Source organism: Miscanthus floridulus, chromosome 10 (assembly GCF_019320115.1).
Source record: "Miscanthus floridulus cultivar M001 chromosome 10, ASM1932011v1, whole genome shotgun sequence".
Classification (NCBI taxonomy): Eukaryota; Viridiplantae; Streptophyta; class Magnoliopsida; order Poales; family Poaceae; genus Miscanthus; species Miscanthus floridulus.
The window spans coordinates 37,971,244-37,989,037 of NC_089589.1; the positions used below are offsets into that span (position 1 = coordinate 37,971,244).

The 17,794-nt window shown below is 42.6% G+C and overlaps 2 protein-coding genes across 2 annotated transcripts; one reads left to right on the forward strand and one right to left on the reverse strand.

The window, feature by feature from the left end:
- Positions 1-1,401: 1,401 nt before the first annotated feature.
- LOC136488429 (uncharacterized) lies at positions 1,402-2,266 on the reverse strand. The gene is made up of 3 exons (XM_066485363.1): positions 1,818-2,266; positions 1,534-1,725; positions 1,402-1,417 (listed from the first exon to the last, which is right to left on the reverse strand). Exons 1-3 carry the CDS (start codon positions 2,264-2,266, stop codon positions 1,402-1,404), a joined length of 657 nt encoding a protein of 218 aa, XP_066341460.1.
- A 7,785-nt stretch (positions 2,267-10,051) lies between these two features.
- LOC136490043 (uncharacterized) lies at positions 10,052-17,341 on the forward strand. Its single transcript, XM_066486541.1, has 4 exons — positions 10,052-10,187; positions 10,355-10,502; positions 10,633-13,730; positions 17,039-17,341. Exons 2-4 carry the CDS (start codon positions 10,491-10,493, stop codon positions 17,040-17,042), a joined length of 3,114 nt encoding a protein of 1,037 aa, XP_066342638.1. The 5' UTR covers positions 10,052-10,187; positions 10,355-10,490; the 3' UTR covers positions 17,043-17,341.
- The last annotated feature ends 453 nt before the right edge of the window (positions 17,342-17,794 follow it).

Genomic DNA, 17,794 nt, shown 5'->3' on the forward strand with positions numbered 1-17,794 from the left:
TTATCGAGAGCTACAACTTTGATATAAAATTTTATCTTTATCCGCCTTCGTTTGAAAAGGTTATAAATTTTACTGTGATGCACCTATTTTTAGAGGCGGACCAAATTACCAACCGTCTGTAAAAATCGATTTTTAGAGATGACTGGTATTTCCTACCGCCTCTAAAATACCTCTGTTTTTAGAGGCGGCAAGGGTCTAGAAATATGATTTTTAGAGACGGGTGGGCTTTCTAGTCGCCTCTAAAAATAAAGGGCATTTCTAGAGCCGTCTCTCAAAATTAATTTTCAGAGATGGGTTAGTTCGGAATCCATTTTTGGAGGCGATTTTATAGAGCCACCTCTACTAAAAAATGGAGACGTGGCTAAAAATTGTTTGTGTAGCAGTGATAGGTCCCTGTATTATTGGGACAATGTCGTTAACACGCAGAGATTACAAACCAAAATAAATAACACAGAGAGAAGAAGCGGATCGTCAATGCAAGGCTCCGAGTACGACGAAGAACCTGCTGGTCGTGCCAGTCAGGGGCGGATCTACAGTAGTAGCATGGGGCTACAGCTGTCCCCCCAAAATTTCTGAAAAAAAATCAAGTATATATATTTTTAATATCTTGTATATGTATAATACTCTTTCTAGGCCCAGCTGCATCCCATTTTCAAACGTACAGCAGCCCATTTCCAAACATATTGACGTATAATAAGCACTTTGCCGATCTGCCGAATACGAAACGACGCGTCACAGCGATACAACTCCTTCCTCAACCCCGCCCGCCACCGCTGCAAAGACGGAAACCCTCGTCGTCGTCGTTCGGTCGTTGTCTGACGGCCGGCCGGCTGGTTGAGGCGCTGCTTGCCTGCTTCCGATTTCCGACCTTTCCTCCGGCCGTCTGCCCGTCCTACACGCTACGCCAATATGCCCAGGAACTGCCAAACTGACAAGTTGCAAAGGGTAAAAATTCAATCTTGTTCTATTGCGATCACTGATCAATCATTTTTTACCGGAATATTCCCATCAATAATGAGTTCTAGTTTGCGGAATCCCTCTTTCAATTTGACCGATTATTGCAGACTGCAGAACATCAAGGATCAAGTAGCATGAAGAGGAATAACAATCTTGCATCTCTATGGAATGCTCATGCTCAGAAACAGAAAGCACAAAAGGTGTCTTCTTCCACTCCAAATCAACTAATTATTCATGATCAGCAAGTAGGACCTGAAATTCCTTGTGAGGAAGAAATACATGAGACACAGGAGATGGAAGATCAAGAAGCAAGACCTGAAAATCCTAGTGACGAAGAAATACATGAGGAACAAGAGACAGAAGAGGGAATTTATGATGTTGATCGTCTTCCCCATCTTATTCCGAAGCTTGGTCTTCACATAGTTCATTCCTGAAAAGACTCTCTCAACACTTGCAGTAGCTGCGGGAAGGATGAGGACCAATTTCAGCAATAAATAAACCTGTTTAAAGCGATCATGCTTCTTTGTCTCAACTAGTTTGATAGATAGCTCATTAAGATTCTTCACTTGTTGAAACCTTGTGTCGTTTCGCACATCAACAATAAACATATTAAGCTGCGAAGAAAGTTGGACCAAATCTGTACTTGTAAAATCTTGAGGATAAAACTTTGCAAGTTTCATAAGTTTATCTTTATCAAAAGCAGCAAATGAATTAGCTGGATTTAGAGCAGCCATGCAAACAAGAAGCTCTGTATTAACTTCATCAAACCTGCCCCAGTAAGGAGAAAATAAATTATTATGAAAGGAAAAAACAAAAAAGCTGAACAATAATAAAATAATAAGTAAGATATATTATCAAACCTGCTATTGAGCTCTTGGAGTTGCATATCAATGACACTTAGAAACATTTCAACATGGAACCGATGAAGATTCTTTACTTTCACAAAGTAACGTTTTGGTCTCCCCACATGCACATAAAAACCATCCATATCAGGAACCTTGACTCGATGTTTAACACAAAAAGATGTGACATCCTTCAGAAAGGTTTCCCATTCATTGTCCTCTCGCAGCACTTGCAAATGGAACTTAGTCATCTCAACAAGTTCAATAGCATTAATAATGTCTTGATCCCTTTTTTGCAAAGCCTTGCATAACTCATCAGTATATCCAAATATGGTCAGCAATAAGTGTGCCATGAATATAAAGTCAAATGACTCAATTACTGTCAAGCAATTTTGAGCTTTTATACGCTCAGATTGAGATTTATCTTTTGAGATCTTCCCAAGAACTTTCCGGAGTGTGGGATACATAGCAATAATACGAGAAATAGTCTTGTAGTGAGTTCCCCATCGAGTATCTCCTGGCCTACCCAGACCCATCTCTTGATTTAAACCTTGTCCTGTTTCAATTTCACCCTGTTCTAAAGCTTCCAAAACCTCCTGTGCCTGGGCTTCTCTAAGCATGTGATGCTTTCTACAAGAAATCCCAACAACATTCAAAATATTTGTGACACAATCAAAAAATGTGACACAGTCATCATTTTGTTTGGCAACAGCAACAAGAGTCAATTGGAGTTGGTGCGCAAAGCAACGAATATAGTATATTGAAGGAGATTCGTCCATGATTTTTGTTTTCAGCCCATTGATTTCCCCCTTCATGTTACTAGCTCCATCATATCCTTGACCACGACATTTAGATAATGTCAATTTGTGCTCCATAAGAAGAGACACTATTGCATCTTTTAGTGTTGAAGAAGTAGTATCCTGAACATGAACAATACCAAGGAATCTTTCTGTAACCCTCCCTTTTTTGTCAACATACCTTATGCAAAGAACTAACTGTTCCTTTTGGTAAACATCACTAGATTCATCAGCAAGTATAGAAAAGTAGTCATCTCTAAGATCTTCAATAATAAATTTGCTAGTTTCTTTGGCACAACAGTTAATGATATCTATTTGTATGGAATGCGCAGTCATCTAACAATTCTTGGGAGCATTCTGTCCTGTAACCTTTCTAACATCTTCAAACATTTCACCCAACCATTTTTGGAGTTCCTTAAAATTCCCCATATTGCTAGATGTGTCACTTTCATCATGTCCCCGACAAGACAGCCCTTGACGCAAAAGAAACCTCAGACAACCAATTGAGTACGCCTTATATTTAACTTTTTCTTCTGTGGTGTGCTTAATGTAAGTACTTGCTATTGATGCTCTTGGCCTAATGAAATTAGTAAATTTCTCAAGAGCTTCATTGTGGGTGCTTGTAATGCTTCCAACATGCAAGTCAAGTTTTGCAGGCTGGTTCCATTTTCTAAACCCACTATTCACAAAAGCATCACCACCAACATAATTAGCTGTATCCGCAAACAAATAACAAACAAAGCAGAAGGCAGCATCCTTTTCCACACTGTACTCAAGCCAATCATACTTGTCAAACCATCTAACCGGAAAGCGACGCTTACCACCAATTTGTCGCTGTGGAAAATTATATGTCCTTGGCTGGCATGGCCCTTTTGCAATATATCCTCTTCTCACTGCATCTTGCTCAATGGCAGAATATTGGATGATGGGGATCCTCTTTCCAGGATCATGGGGAAGACGATCAACATCATAAATTCCCTCTTCTGTCACTTGTTCCTCATATATTTCTTCGTCACTAGGATTTTCAGGTCTTGCTTCTTGATCTTCCATCTCCTGTGTCTCATGTATTTCTTCCTCACAAGGAATTTCAGGTCCTACTTGCTGATCATGAATAATTAGTTGATTTGGAGTGGAAGAAGACACCTTTTGTGCTTTCTGTTTCTGAGCATGAGCATTCCATAGAGATGCAAGATTGTTATTCCTCTTCATGCTACTTGATCCTTGATGTTCTGCAGTCTGCAATAATCGGTCAAATTAGAAGAGGGATTCCGCAAACTAGAACTCATTATTAATGGGAATATTCCGGTAAAAAAATGATTGATCAGTGATCGCAATAGAACAAGATTGAATTTTTACCCTTTGCAACTTGTCAGTTTGGCAGTTCCTGGGCATATTGGCGTAGCGTGTAGGACGGGCAGACGGCCGGAGGAAAGGTCGGAAATCGGAAGCAGGCAAGCAGCGCCTCAACCAGCCAGCCGGCCATTAGACAACGACCGAACGACGACGACGAGGGTTTCCGTCTTTGCAGCGGCGGCGGGCGGGGTTGAGGAAGGAGTTGTATCGCTGTGACGCGTCGTTTCGTATTCGGCAGATCGGCAAAGTGCTTATTATACGTCAATATGTTTGGAAATGGGCTGCTGTACGTTTGAAAATGGGATGCAGCTGGGCCTAGAAAGAGTATTATACATATACAAGATATTAAAGAATATATATACTTGATTTTTTTTCAGAAATTTTGGGGGGACAGCTGTACCCCCATGCTACTACTGTAGATCCGCCCCTGCTGTCGAGAAAGTGGAACACCCTTCTATTCATACCCCTTCATCTCCACCGCCTTGACATGCAATGGTGTATATGAGCTTCTGGAGTCAATTTACAGTTGGGCCAGCTGAGGTAGTTGCAATGCGAGAGCTGAGGCGGGGCCGACACCGCATTCAATCTTCCATTGCTTGGATTGCTCCCCATTGGCGGCTATTCATTGTTATCCACGAAATGGTAGGGTATGGAATCCTTATAACCGCAAGATCAAACCTTCCATTCAACCAACTTGCAAATTGACATATAGGATTCCATTTAGAATTACATGTTGTATTAGCTTTGTCCTAAGTCAAATATTTTTATCTTTGACCATCAATTTCAAAAAAAATCCATGTAGTTTCACAACATGCGAATTATACATTATGAAAATATTTCTCATAGTGAATATAATAATATTTTTTAGAAATGACGGCAAAAACTTTGCCGTAATTTTTATTAGACAAAGAAAAAAAAAGGTAAGTGTCAGCTCAATTTTTTAATACAAACTGGGCCGAAAAACCATACAACTGAGGAGAGAGCCCCACTCATCCTGCACAACTTTGGTACAACGACCGAACAACTGACAAAATTCATGCCACTACTTGTTCCAACTTGGTCGAATCGACCCAACTAACACCACAACTTGGTCGAAAAGACCCAACTGGCAACTCAACATGGTCAGAAGAAACACGACGATCTGTCCGGCAACACCAACAACACAGCTTGGAGCACCGCCATGGCTAGACGGCAAGAGGCAACAGCGGAACTAGAAAGCCTAGCAATGCCTCTAAGATGGAAACAACGCCAAAAGCACCGACAAGCTAGCCGGTCAAGGAAGGGTTTTCACCTGCAAATCCAGCATGGTACGAGAAGAAGTCGAAAGAGGACGCCTCCAAGAAGGGTGTGGCGTCCGCAGACGTCGCCGTCCATGCTTTTGCCCCGACCTCATGCAACCTACCCATCGCTGCCCGTCGGAGCCTCCACAGAGGTAGCCATTCCGGAAGAAAAGCGCCGGAGATACACGCGGGCGTCCCTGCCGACCCCGAATGCCACCGCGCGCACAGTGGGCGTCCCCGCCGCACGTGCAGCCACAAGAAGACGCCCTCGACCCTATCAAGGAGGCAAGATGCGGTGAGAGACTAGCAACAGCCCCGCCCGGCCGCCGCCCCGAGGAACGCCGACCAGGAGAAGCGCCGCAAGAAGCCTGATAGAGAGGCTGCCCACCACCGGAACCAACAAAGTCGCCCAGCAGCAAGCAGATCCGGCTAGCTCCACTATGGAAACCAGCCTGAGAAAGGGGGAAGGAAGATGGTGGGGAGGAGAGGTCCAAAGATAGAAGAAGCCGCAGCCGCCCAGCTAGCCAACGCCCCTACCCCTACTGAGCAGTCCCAGCAGCAGCCCAAGTGTGCGGATCTAGCGCCGTCGTCACAGATCAAGCACTGGTCAGAGCAGATCCGGCCACCCGGCGTAGAGACTGCGACCCCCCAGCGGGATCCGACCGAGACTGGCCAGTAGCGAGCCCCGCCAACCAAGGCCGGCCAGAGCAAGGGAGGGGACAGCAGGAGAGGGCCCGGGCAGCCCTCGACCACCGACGGAAACTGACGAGCAGCACCGCCACCAAGGAGGACAGCCACATGAGGAAGCTCGCCGGAGAAGACCTCCCACCACCGGATCTGGCAAGGACTGGCCAGCAGCGAGTAGATCCAGCCAACCCCGCGCCGCGCCTTCAACCAGCATCGCCGCCAGTCCGCTCGCCCGAAAGGCGAGCAGCCCAGCAGATCCGGCTACTGGCCTAGTGGATCCGGCCTCCCCCACGCGGAACTGGCCATCCACATGTAGATCCAGCCCATCGCGCGCAGAACGGCCGCCAGCCAAGCAGAACCGGCTCCCCGAGAGCCGAACCACTAGATCACGAGAGATGAGAGGGAGGAAGTGAGGGATGGCCTTGCCGCCGCCCTCCTCGCTACTCACCGGAGATCCGGCAACCAGCTCCGGCGGCGGCGGAGGCCGCAGGCGCTCCTTGTGGGGACGTTGAGGCGAGGGGCAGGGAGCCACCCGTCTCAAACAACGCGGGGCGAGCTTTTGGGTTCGTGTTAATAACATAAATCTTATGTTATTAACCTATACAAACTTTTTATATTTGATGGTTAAAGATAGAGATGTTTGACTTAGGACAAAGCTATTGCGACGTGAAATTTAAAATGGAGGGAGTATAATCCATTGGGTACCTGTAGGCACAACTCATCCAAAAATAGAAAACAGACGGTTCGGCTTAATTGTCAAGCCAAATTAGCAACATGGTCCATTGCTAGCTGCTCAAGAACTACAACTGCAATTTGAGGCTAAAGAATCGACGACTATGGAATACATTTATAGGTCAGTTCCGAATTATGAACTACTTTATAGAAATGATATGACTTTCACGATAGGTTTGTAAGTGAACCAAATGTGCAAATATATATCCTTTCGAAAGTCTGTTTTTCTTCTGACCCGACTGTGCCTAATGCTGACATGTGGGGCTGAAGCACCTGATTTGAAGTGTCGCCCAACCCACCAAAATTCCTTTCCTTGCGCCAAACAAAACCCAGCCTGCTCATCTCTTCTCCTTCCTAGGACCAAAAGAGGAAAACAACAACAACTGCTTAGCTCCTCCCAGTCGCTTGGGGGACTTCCCCCGTCGTTGTCTATTATTTTTCACATGAAGCTCAAAATAAGAGGTCCTAGTAAAGTATATGTACTAATAGTTATCCTTTGTATGCATAGAAATGACCTTCTTGTTATGTTACAGGATGATTCTATCACTGATAAAGATAAGTCCATAAAACTGCACAACATTTCCAGGAATTATAAGTGTGATGATATTTTTTTATTAATTGATAACTTCCATTCTCTTGCATTTGTTACCTGGACTATATCAATGAGGACCAGAAATTACAAGTAAGTAGCACTGATGAACTTCGATGTGGATTTTCCTTTATCTACTCTAGAAGTATGCTTTCTACGTGGATGGTACCTCAATTACTTAAGGCCCTGCCCCTATGCTTCTCTCTATCTTGACATGCCTTCTTTGTATCTTCATTGAAGCTTCAATGCTAGTTAAGGCGGTGTTGATCTTTGTGCTTCAATAGAGGCTTAGTCTGCTATCGCCATCAGCCTCCAACACGGTGGTGCATGGTCTTAGGTGGCACCACATTGTGTATTCTAGGGAAACCTATCCAATTCATTCCATCTCAAGTCCAGTTCCACAATTTCATTGGCTTCTATGAGACTAAGACCTTACATACTAGGAAACATTATTAGTCCCATTGATTATATTGACATTAAACACCAAAAGCATATGTGCCCTAAGCTAGGGTCATTGAGTTTGCACAATGTTTTTTATGGTTTTGTCAGTGCTAGGCAATTTTTCTACTATAATTTGTATCATTTCCGTTGTTTTTTTTTATTTGCAATGGTGCTCTTACCCCTACTTTGGAGGTCAACTGTGATTTTTCCCTTACATTTCAACTTTTGTGATTTTGCCCCGCTTTTCGAAATCGAAGGTTGAGTTTAGCCTATTCCGTAATGAGCACTTAATTGTATCACTTTAGTTGTAAGAAGATATGTATGCCCTTGCAGATTTGCTTTTATGAGAACTTTTTTATTTTACTTCTGTTTTGACATCAACCGTTTTGACATATTTCAAAAGTATTTTGACAAAAAAACTTTGACAGAATTTGCGTATATTACAAATATGACTGAACTTTGACAAATTTTGATAGCATTTTCACACAACTTGCATATATATTCAAGCAGAAATCATGTATGGCAGCAATCACCACTAGTACAGAGACGGGCTTTACTCCCGGTGGGGAACCCCCTCTAGTCCCGGTTATTACCAACCGGGACTAAAGGTTATTTTACCTTTTTTTGTTTCTATTTCTATTTTCCTTTTTTTCTATTTTCACGCTGCTACCAGGTTTTTTTTTGTTTCTATTTCTATTTTCTTTTTTTTCCTATTTTTAATTGATGATTCGTTTTGTTTTTTGAATACGCATTCTACGCTGCTAGAATATATGTACGTTTATAATGTTCAACATTTTGTATAAATTATAGTACGAAGGACCTTTAGTCAAGGATCAGCGGTACAATCCTATAGAGCAGATCATGTTCAAGTTCGTGCTGCATGGTTCGAGAGCTGAGCTTTTAAGTTAGCTTTCACTCTTCTGAGCAAGCGAGGTGGTGCTAATAGGTGGGACTGACCAGCAATTCTAGCATATTGCGTACTGGGCCGGCCCATTGAGGCCCTATAAACGTCCGGGACTAAAGGTATACCTTTAGTCTCGGCTCGTAATACCAGCCGGGACTAATTGATTTGGTCTAGGCTGCTGTGCCGGTGGGGGCTGTGCTAGGCTGCTGTACGGTTGCAAACTGGAGTACGCAATATGCTTCAGTAGTTTGGCTGTTGTATGGTTGCAAACTGGAGCACCGGGACTAAATTTGAATAGGGTACCACACGTGAGGTAGCAAACTGGAGTACGGTTGCAGGCACTCTTCAGTAGTTTGGCTGCTGTAGTATATTCAGATACACCGCGACCACACACACGACACACATAAAGACTGCCGGTTACAGTTGGAAGTTTTAGTCCCGGTTGAAGACAGCAACCGGGACTAAAGGTCCTTCTAGTTCTGGATGGAGCCTCCAGCCGAGAGTAGACTTTTACTCCCGGTTGGAGGGACCAACCGGAAGTAAAAGTTAACCTTTAGTCCCGGTTGGTAGCTTCAACCGGGACTAAAGGTCCCTGCAGCAAAAGTCTGCTGCAGTAGCCGTTGGGCAGGGACCTTTAGTCCCGGTTGGAGCTACAAACCGGGACTAAAGGTCTCTCTAGTCCCGGACGCGAAATATACCGGGACTAAAGCCAAATTTCGAGCTGGATCAAAGGTCGTTTCTCTAGTAGTGCACATAGAGCTACATATAAGACATCGTTCTTCATATACTTGGAAAAAGGAGCGCAAAATCACAACTGAGGTCTAGAGGCGGGATAAGAACACTATTGCCCAGTGTTATCCTAAAAGTTAAATGGTGAACAGTTGGTCATCTATCCTTTAGCCATGATTTGGCCTAATCGGCCACTTAAACGGGCTAAACGGCCGATTAAACGGAAACGGTGTATCACTGTGTAGTGTTTAAACGGTGTGTAAAAGGGCTCTATTTACCATATTTATCGTAGATACTTAACCAAAATAACTAAAAAGTATTGTGACTTGCTCTGGTTTTGATAGTTGAGAGGGGGCTGCTCTGGTTTTGACAGTTGAGAGGGGGCTTTTATAAGTAAATAAAGGGTGTAGAAGTCACGATGAAAATGAGAAAGTGAAGAGTTTAGAGGATTTCAATGCATGATTGAACTGAACCTTGGATCCTCCTAGATTTCTCGGAGTCACAAGGCATAAAAGTTGCTCAGTTAGCCATTGCAGGAGAATCGAATTGTGTGGACGATAAAGACACGACAGCCTTGTGCTCCACTACTTAAATCTTTAATCTTTAATTACCTTTACAAAAGTATGCAGTGACTAACTAGCTGCAAGCAAAGAACCATTCTGACGACCACAGACACAAAGAGACATACTAGTACTGGTTGCCACATTTGCCAGAAAACCAAAGTCTCTCTTTGTGGCACCGGCCGCTTTGCTTCGATCTAGCTACATTCTCTCTTAGACATCTCAGTGTCTCTCTCTCCTGTTCATCAATCGTTATTGATTCGATCTACATTTGTCTATTGTCATATCCTGCTAGTGCCAATTGAACTTAACTGAGGTATGCAACTTAACTGCTCCTTTCCATTATTGTAGATATAGCATATAAGTCCATTTTCAATGTATATATATGTAGCTTTCATGCACAAAAAAACTATATATAGTTCACGCAACTCTGGATAATATATATGTTAATTGTTCCTTCATGGATGCCTGTGTGTTGGCCAGACCAGCCGAGAGGCCAAGCGATGGGTTAGATCAAATGGACATTGTTCCAGTTGAAATAATGGATATAAGCAGCAGCATTATTTCTGAAGATCCACTGATCCAGTAGCTTCGAGCCGGCCGGTTGATCCAATCCATCATGCGTACTGAGGTATAATCAGCCAGCATCAACTAATGCGTCATGCTCTGTTTTTGTTAGTTGCACTAGTGATATCACTGTATGTTTTGCAACTGTATAACTCTCTTTATAAAACAACTGATGATTATATATGCACATGCAGCTTATTGAGGCGGACACCATCGATGAAGCTACCAAACGAATTCTCAAAGAATTGAAGGAGGACGCTGCTGGTACTGCTAGCAGCAGCAGCAGCAGGCGCAATGTCATCTACTTTGACGGCTGGGATGGGCTGGGGGCATCCGCCGTCCTCCGAGAAGTAGGCCGACGCCTCACCGCAGCTGCTTCAGAAGAGGAACCGGAACCGGCACCGGCTGGAAGGAGGAGAGTCCCTACTGCCGCCGTTCTGGAGTTCGCGCATATCTTCCACATCGACTGCTCCAAATGGGAGAGCAGGAGAGCGATGCAGAGGATAATCGCAGAGCAGGTTGAGCTTCCCGCTCCGGTGATGGACAAGCTCGATACTGAAGATGAGGCAGACGATTTCCAAGGCTTGGCCAATGGCTCCCGCGCCGAGATACAGGGGGTGTCTGAGGCGATATCTCAACACATACGGAAGCTGAACCGCAGGTTCGTGGTGATTTTTCACAACGGGAGCAACGAGGAGATAGATCTTGACAGCTTCGGCATTCCTGTATCCGCCCGATACTCGAGGAACAAGGTATTGTGGTCATTCCAAGGGAGGTTCCGGCTCTACCCAAGGATGAAGGTCGATATGGCCCTCAAGGGCAGTAGCACGACGACAGATGTTGTTCTCTCAGCCTCAGCAGCAGCAGCCGCCTCCAAAGGTGACTTGTCTGACATCTTGAGCCATGAGGCTGCAGAAGTTGCATCGCAGATCAATATTGGTGGCATCGACTGGTCTGCGGCAGCCACCAATTGCTTCTTGTACACCATGAACCTTTGTGGCATCGGTAGTCGCTTGGTCGACTATGACTTGGTGAACCATGGCTGCAACTACTGGACATGTGATGGCATCATACAGCTACAGCAGGGAGATGTTGGCACTGATGGTGATGAATCATTGTGGCTATATTCGGATGCTCTGCAGCGCGAGATGAGACTAGATACGGACTACCAAAATCCATACGTGCCATCTCCGGTGGTAAAGCATTTTCCGGAGCGCATATCATACTGGTCTTCGCCAATCTACGGGTTCACCCTGATTCCGGACCATCACCAGTATAGATGCATTCCTAAAGGCATGTTCCAACAACTCGACAAGCTTCATGTCCTCAAGATATCAGCATGCGAGTTCAGCTTCACATCGCCACCGTTCCTCTACTGCAACAATCTTAGGTTTCTGTGGCTTGACCACTGCAAGCAGGGAAGCAGCAGCACAGACGAAGTAGCGGACGAGGAGGACCTCCGCCGTTGCTTCCAAAGGATGTGGGTGCTGGACGTGCGCTACCCACCAACTTCTGACTTCTTGCCCGCAAGGATGATGGATTTCATGACTCAACTCAGGGAGCTGAACGTGGTGGGAGACAGCTATCTGGGATTGGATCGTCTGTTGGATGGGCGGCGACTGCGCAACATCCGGAAGCTCCGAGTAACAGATTCTAGTATCCATTGCCGCATAGACCGGCCGACAGACTTGTTCTCGGGTATGGACAAGTTGGAGCTTCTTGAGTTCTCCAGAAACCGTGCCATATTCATGATGGATAGTTTGTCTGTGGAAAGCAGCTGCAGCAGCCTTGAGACTGTCATTATTGACGGATCCTTTGGTTTACACGGTATCTCCTTGACGGGATGTGCTAAACTGAAGAATCTATTCTTGAGTGGGTCCTTCCCGGACCTATGGAGTCTTGATATCACCGGCGCAGCAGTGAAAACACTAGATCTCAGTGCAGTTACGGCCCCACAGTTTGATAGGCTGGTTTTAATTGGCTGTGGGAAGCTTTGTGCAATCCTATGGCCACCGGCTTCTATAGCCAGGAGGGAAAGATACATGGGTCATCTACGCATCGACACCACCCAAAAGGTGGGCACTACTGCAGGTGGAAGATCAGCACCTGCTGAATTTGACTGGCATATTTCTGTAAGGGATACAAGGCTCCTTGGCTCGCTTGAGCCCATCAAAGATTATTTCGATTCCAATTGTGCACATGTGGAGATTTCAACAGTTTCATCCCCTGCTCATCCTGGCGTTCCTGCTGCTACCGCAATTGCTACCAACAAAGGTGGAACTGAGAACGGCAGGCAGCAAGTGGAAGTAAACCTGCAGCACCAGCAACTGCTTAAAGATAATGCACTAAACCCAGATGTCGCCGTCACCCTTAAGTACACCAGCATGCAGCAGCAGGATAAAGAAGGCGACTCCGATGTTTGGGAGGAGACCATGTGTGCATGTCCTCCTCCCCCATGTGTGCCATCCCAAGGTTGCTACGTGCACATAGAAGACCAGATGGGGACCACATTACAAAATGCAAGCATAACAATACCAGGATTTATATGTGAGAGTGCTAAGATCTTGCATGTGCACGATAGCTTGTTCATCACCAGTACCCTTGCTTCACCATTAGGTTCAACGACATGGAATCAGTTGGAGTGGTGCAGAGTCGAGCGGTGTCCCAAGTTGGAGTGTGTCTTCATTTCTAAAAAATTTAGAGGAGGTAGTGAAATCGGTGTGGATGTGTTTAAGAAGCTGAGGACACTCTGGGCGTCGCATCTCCTCAATGCACGCTACATCTGGAACTGGAGTGCTGTATTTGGATTCGAAGATAGAGCGTTTACGGACCTGACATTGTTGCACCTCAGCCACTGCCCAAGGATGACATATGTTGTATCCTTGCATGATGCCATGAGGGCCTTGGAAAGTTTGGAGACCATCGAGATCATGTGGTGTGGTGACCTCAGTGTGGTCTTCCATTTCTATGAGATCGGCGATTATTGGTCACATCGAGGTCGATGGCACTTCCCTAAACTGAAGCGTATCCACTTGCACGAGCTCCCCAAGCTGCAGCGCATCTGCAGTATTGGCTCAAATATGTACGCACCCAATCTCGAAACCATCAAGATCAGGGGCTGCTGGAGCTTCAAGAGGCTGCCAATCATTGGCGACAACAAGGTGGTGGAGTGCGACTGCGAGAAGGAACTGTGGGACAGGATGGAGTGGGACTCCTTTGTGCAGCCCAAACACTACAAGCCGCTCCACTCGCGGTACTACAAGAAGACCATGCTCAGAACCTCAGTCCTCAGGTGATCCCTCTTGCTTCCGACCATGCTACCTTTGTATGTGCGATGTGATCCAATCCAGTTGGAGTTAGTTAGCTGCCGACTACAGACGTCCTTCATTGGTTCGTCCATCCATTCACTTTGGTTTCATTCTCATATATGCGATGTTATACACACACACACACACACACAAGGTGTACACAGCACACGTATTTCAACATCTAAGGAAGTATATTTACATGCACTTTTATGTAGTTGTTCATTTACTACTAGTCCATCAACCCGTGCTGCCGCATGGGGAAAAATCTTATGAGACATAAGCATTAGATGTTCATGCTTAATACCTACAACTAATAAAAGTTACTTATATTAATTTGTATGCTTTTCTACTCTTTGTTCATTTTCAAACACAATAAGTATATAGATACGTACTCTGTAATCCCTATTAGATTGTGATAAAATTTTTTTTGATCCATATACATAGTTTTTTCCCTCTACATGGCACCTCAGTATATCTTCAATATGCATTTACTTGAAACCTTAGCTTGAGATATAGTGACTCTTGTTGCAGCTTATGTCTCATGACAACATGAATCTAACTTTTGATTTTCAAATTTTGTACTTAATAGTTGCTACAAATTTTTTTATCCTCAAGTTAAGTTTTGAAACTATTGTGTTTATTGTATCTTTTATTAACTCTCATTTTGTTAAGGATTTTACGCCATAGACTGCACTCTTAAGTATTACAATGGTATAAATAGTCCTTTAAACCTGCACTACATTGCTCAAAATCGTTAGAAGAGCTTGAAGTGAGATCTAGTATGGGGTTGCGGTGCTACACTCAAGAGGATATTAATATTTAAGCTTCATAATTATTGTTTACTCTAAAGGAATCTCAAAGACCATGAAGGTCAAATCCACCTTTCTCCTATACTAACCTCCCCCACCTCTTAAGATGTTTTAATTTTCTTATCAAAGAATTTTATGTGTAGTAGTATTGCTTTATTATAAGAAATAGAGGGTTTACCACCTCTTATATAGTGTAGTTGTAAACCCTCTATTTCTTATAATAAAGCAATACTACTACATGGGGATATTACATATTTACCATGACATTACGATAGTTGTGTTACTATAACACATGGGGATAGTTGTGTTACTATATATATATATTACATATTTACGATAGTTGTGTTACTATAACACATGGGGATATTTACCATGACATTACAGCAAATCACTCAGTAAGGAGTTACTATAATCTCATAAATTAGCATAGTAATTATCGTAACTCAAAATGGCCACAAAATAAGTTATTCTATGGCCAGCCACAGAGTAGTAGTTCTATTATAAATATAAATATATCTAAACTAACAAATTTACATAAATCATATGTCATGGATATTAATATAATGTTAAATAACTTGTTAGTATCATTTTTCAAAAACATAACATATATATGTGTATTTGATTTGCATAATGTTGCACAACATGTATGCTTACTTTTGTCTGCTTTTAATATATAAATATATATATATATGGTGCATTTTTTCTACTGCCGGGAGTAGTTACTCCCATCTTCAATAAATCATATTGTGTATGTGTGCATACTAATTTATCAGTTTGAGTATGTTTAGATCTATATCTAAAATATCCACCTATGCCATTGTGAAATTTTGTTTATATCTCTAGATTTAGGGCGTCTATGGCCCGACGAAGTGTACGTAGACGGAGTATGTATCATACTCCGTCTACGTACAACATACTCCGTCTACGTACACTTCGTCGGGCCATAGACGCCCTAAATCTAGAGATATAAACAAAATTTCACAATGGCATAGGTGGATATTTTAGATATAGATTTAGGGGTCACCTTATGTTGTTTTTCATGGTGGTAGCTCTTTAGAAAACAAAATAGATCTAATGGCTATTATTATCAATAGTGATTAGAATCTATTGAATTGGCTAGATCATTCTATTTTTTGTTAAAATTTATCTTTTTCTTTCTAGTGCATCTCATGAGGATTAATGTGGAGGCTCCGCTAGAGACCTCTAGTTAGTAATATTAAGATATATGTTGTTATCATTTGCACTGCCCCACTGTTGGTCTTCGATACGTGTTTAGTTGAAACCTAAGATTAAGTAATATAAGCTCTTCTTGCATCTGTTTATGTGACATCATGAATAATCTATATTTGGCTTTTAACTTTTGGTCTTTCTTGTTGTTGCTATTTTTTGCCCATGTGTTAAGTTGAAACTCTAGAGCTTATTGTATTTTTTTGTTCAAAATTTTCCTTTTATATTTTGTTAAAAAAGATTCTAGATTATAGACTACACTCTTAGTTACTACAAAGGCAAAAAAAAAATGGTCGTTTCAGCCTACACTGCAGAACTCAAGATGTTGAATTTGCTATATCAAAGAATTATATGTGTAGTAGTATTTTTTTTATAAAAACATAGAGCACTTAAGATTAAATTACTAGTATTGAGTCAGTATAAAGTTATTTAAAGTGATAACTTACAAAATTTACTATCATGGAGTATTAATATAATTTAACATGAAATGTCAGTGTTATTGGTCCGTGGTTCGTTAAGGGACATTTTTTCCATGCTTGATAAACTATTAAAATAAATATTAACTTGGTGTACAGGTTGGCATATAGCATTATGCTTACTTTTAATTTAACAGTGGTGTGTAATATAGAAACATATATAGCGTACTTTATACTTTATGGTTGATAAATTATTTTCCATAATAGCTTATATTAGTATTTATATGTAGTTTGAGGGTATTTTAGTTTATTTTTAATAACGGTAGAGATGGATAATTTATATACAAATTAAAGGTGTTTATTTATATTATCTTTTATAATGACATATGTGGACGATTTAGATGTAAACTTAGGTGTTACTTTGCATTATCATTCATAATGACAGATATGAGTAATTTGGATATAAATTTAAGGGATTGTTTTAAATTATCTTTTATATTGATAGAGGTGAGTAATTTATATGCAGTTTTAGGGTGTTATTTAAATTATATTTTATAATGGCAGACGTGAGTAATTTAGATGCAATGTATTTTTCATAAATGGCAGAGGTGGGTAATTGTTTAGAAAGTAGAATAGATCCAATGGCTATTATTGGAGGTGGTGATTAAAGTCTACTAAACTAAATGTCAGATGTTTCTGATTATTGTAAGAATTTTTTAGCATTTATCTTTTTTTCTAGCATGTCTTTTGAGAACTAACGTGGATACTTCTTAGACCTCTAATTAGTAACAGTAAGATTGATTAATCGTTTCTCCTCTCATGTCCTTCGGTCTCCTGCAGGTAAGGTGGCTCTACCTTGAGTGCAGTAGCTACGTCACTTGATGTTGCTGTCTCTGCTTCTCACCATACATGTGTTTGCTCCTGCGTTCGCTTCGGCTTGAATGTTCTGTGTGCGCGCGCGCGGGGTCCCATGCGCCCTTCCTCGTCTACCGGTTTCATCTTGGTTTGCCCTGCTCGGCTGCTTCGGTTTGGCCGAGCCGACTCGCCCGTCCAAAATCCAGAGGTAGTCAATTACATACATACTGCCGTGCCAAGCAGTTGAGAAATTTAATGTAATAAAAAACGCGTGAGCATTCAGCAGTTGAATTTCCTTCAGCTTATGCAGCAGCAGCAGCGGCGGCTACATTATGAGCCTCATGCATGCTAGCTGCTGCTAATTGCTAGTATGCTCTAGTCTGCCTCGCGTGCTATGGTGTGCGCTTACTCTGGTGTGTGATTTGTCATGCGTGCGTCTTAAATGATTATTGTTATTCTGTCTGTGTGGGACTGATTTTTGTCTTAAGAAGATTGTGCCATGACTCGAACCCGAACTGGCTCAGCGAACCGCTTCGTTGGCGTGTTGTGCTGACCAGTTGCACCGTGAGCGTGTTGGGGGGATTTGCCACTATTATTGTTACTGTCTTATAAGACTATTATTGTTACTATCTTACATTTTAATGTGAAATAATGATGATGGCTATGTACGTGGTTTATTTGTGATTGTGCAACAGTTGTGGACACACACATAAATAAATACAGTACTTATAATACTATAAA

Excerpts from the sequence above, each read along its gene's own strand:
- LOC136488429 (XM_066485363.1), bottom strand. The coding sequence starts at position 2,266 with ATGTATCCCACACTCCGGAAAGTTCTTGGGAAGATCTCAAAAGATAAA. Across the intron at positions 1,726-1,817 it reads CTCCAAGAGCTCAATAGCAG|GTTTGATGAAGTTAATACAG; the intron begins GTTTGATAATAT and ends TTACTGGGGCAG.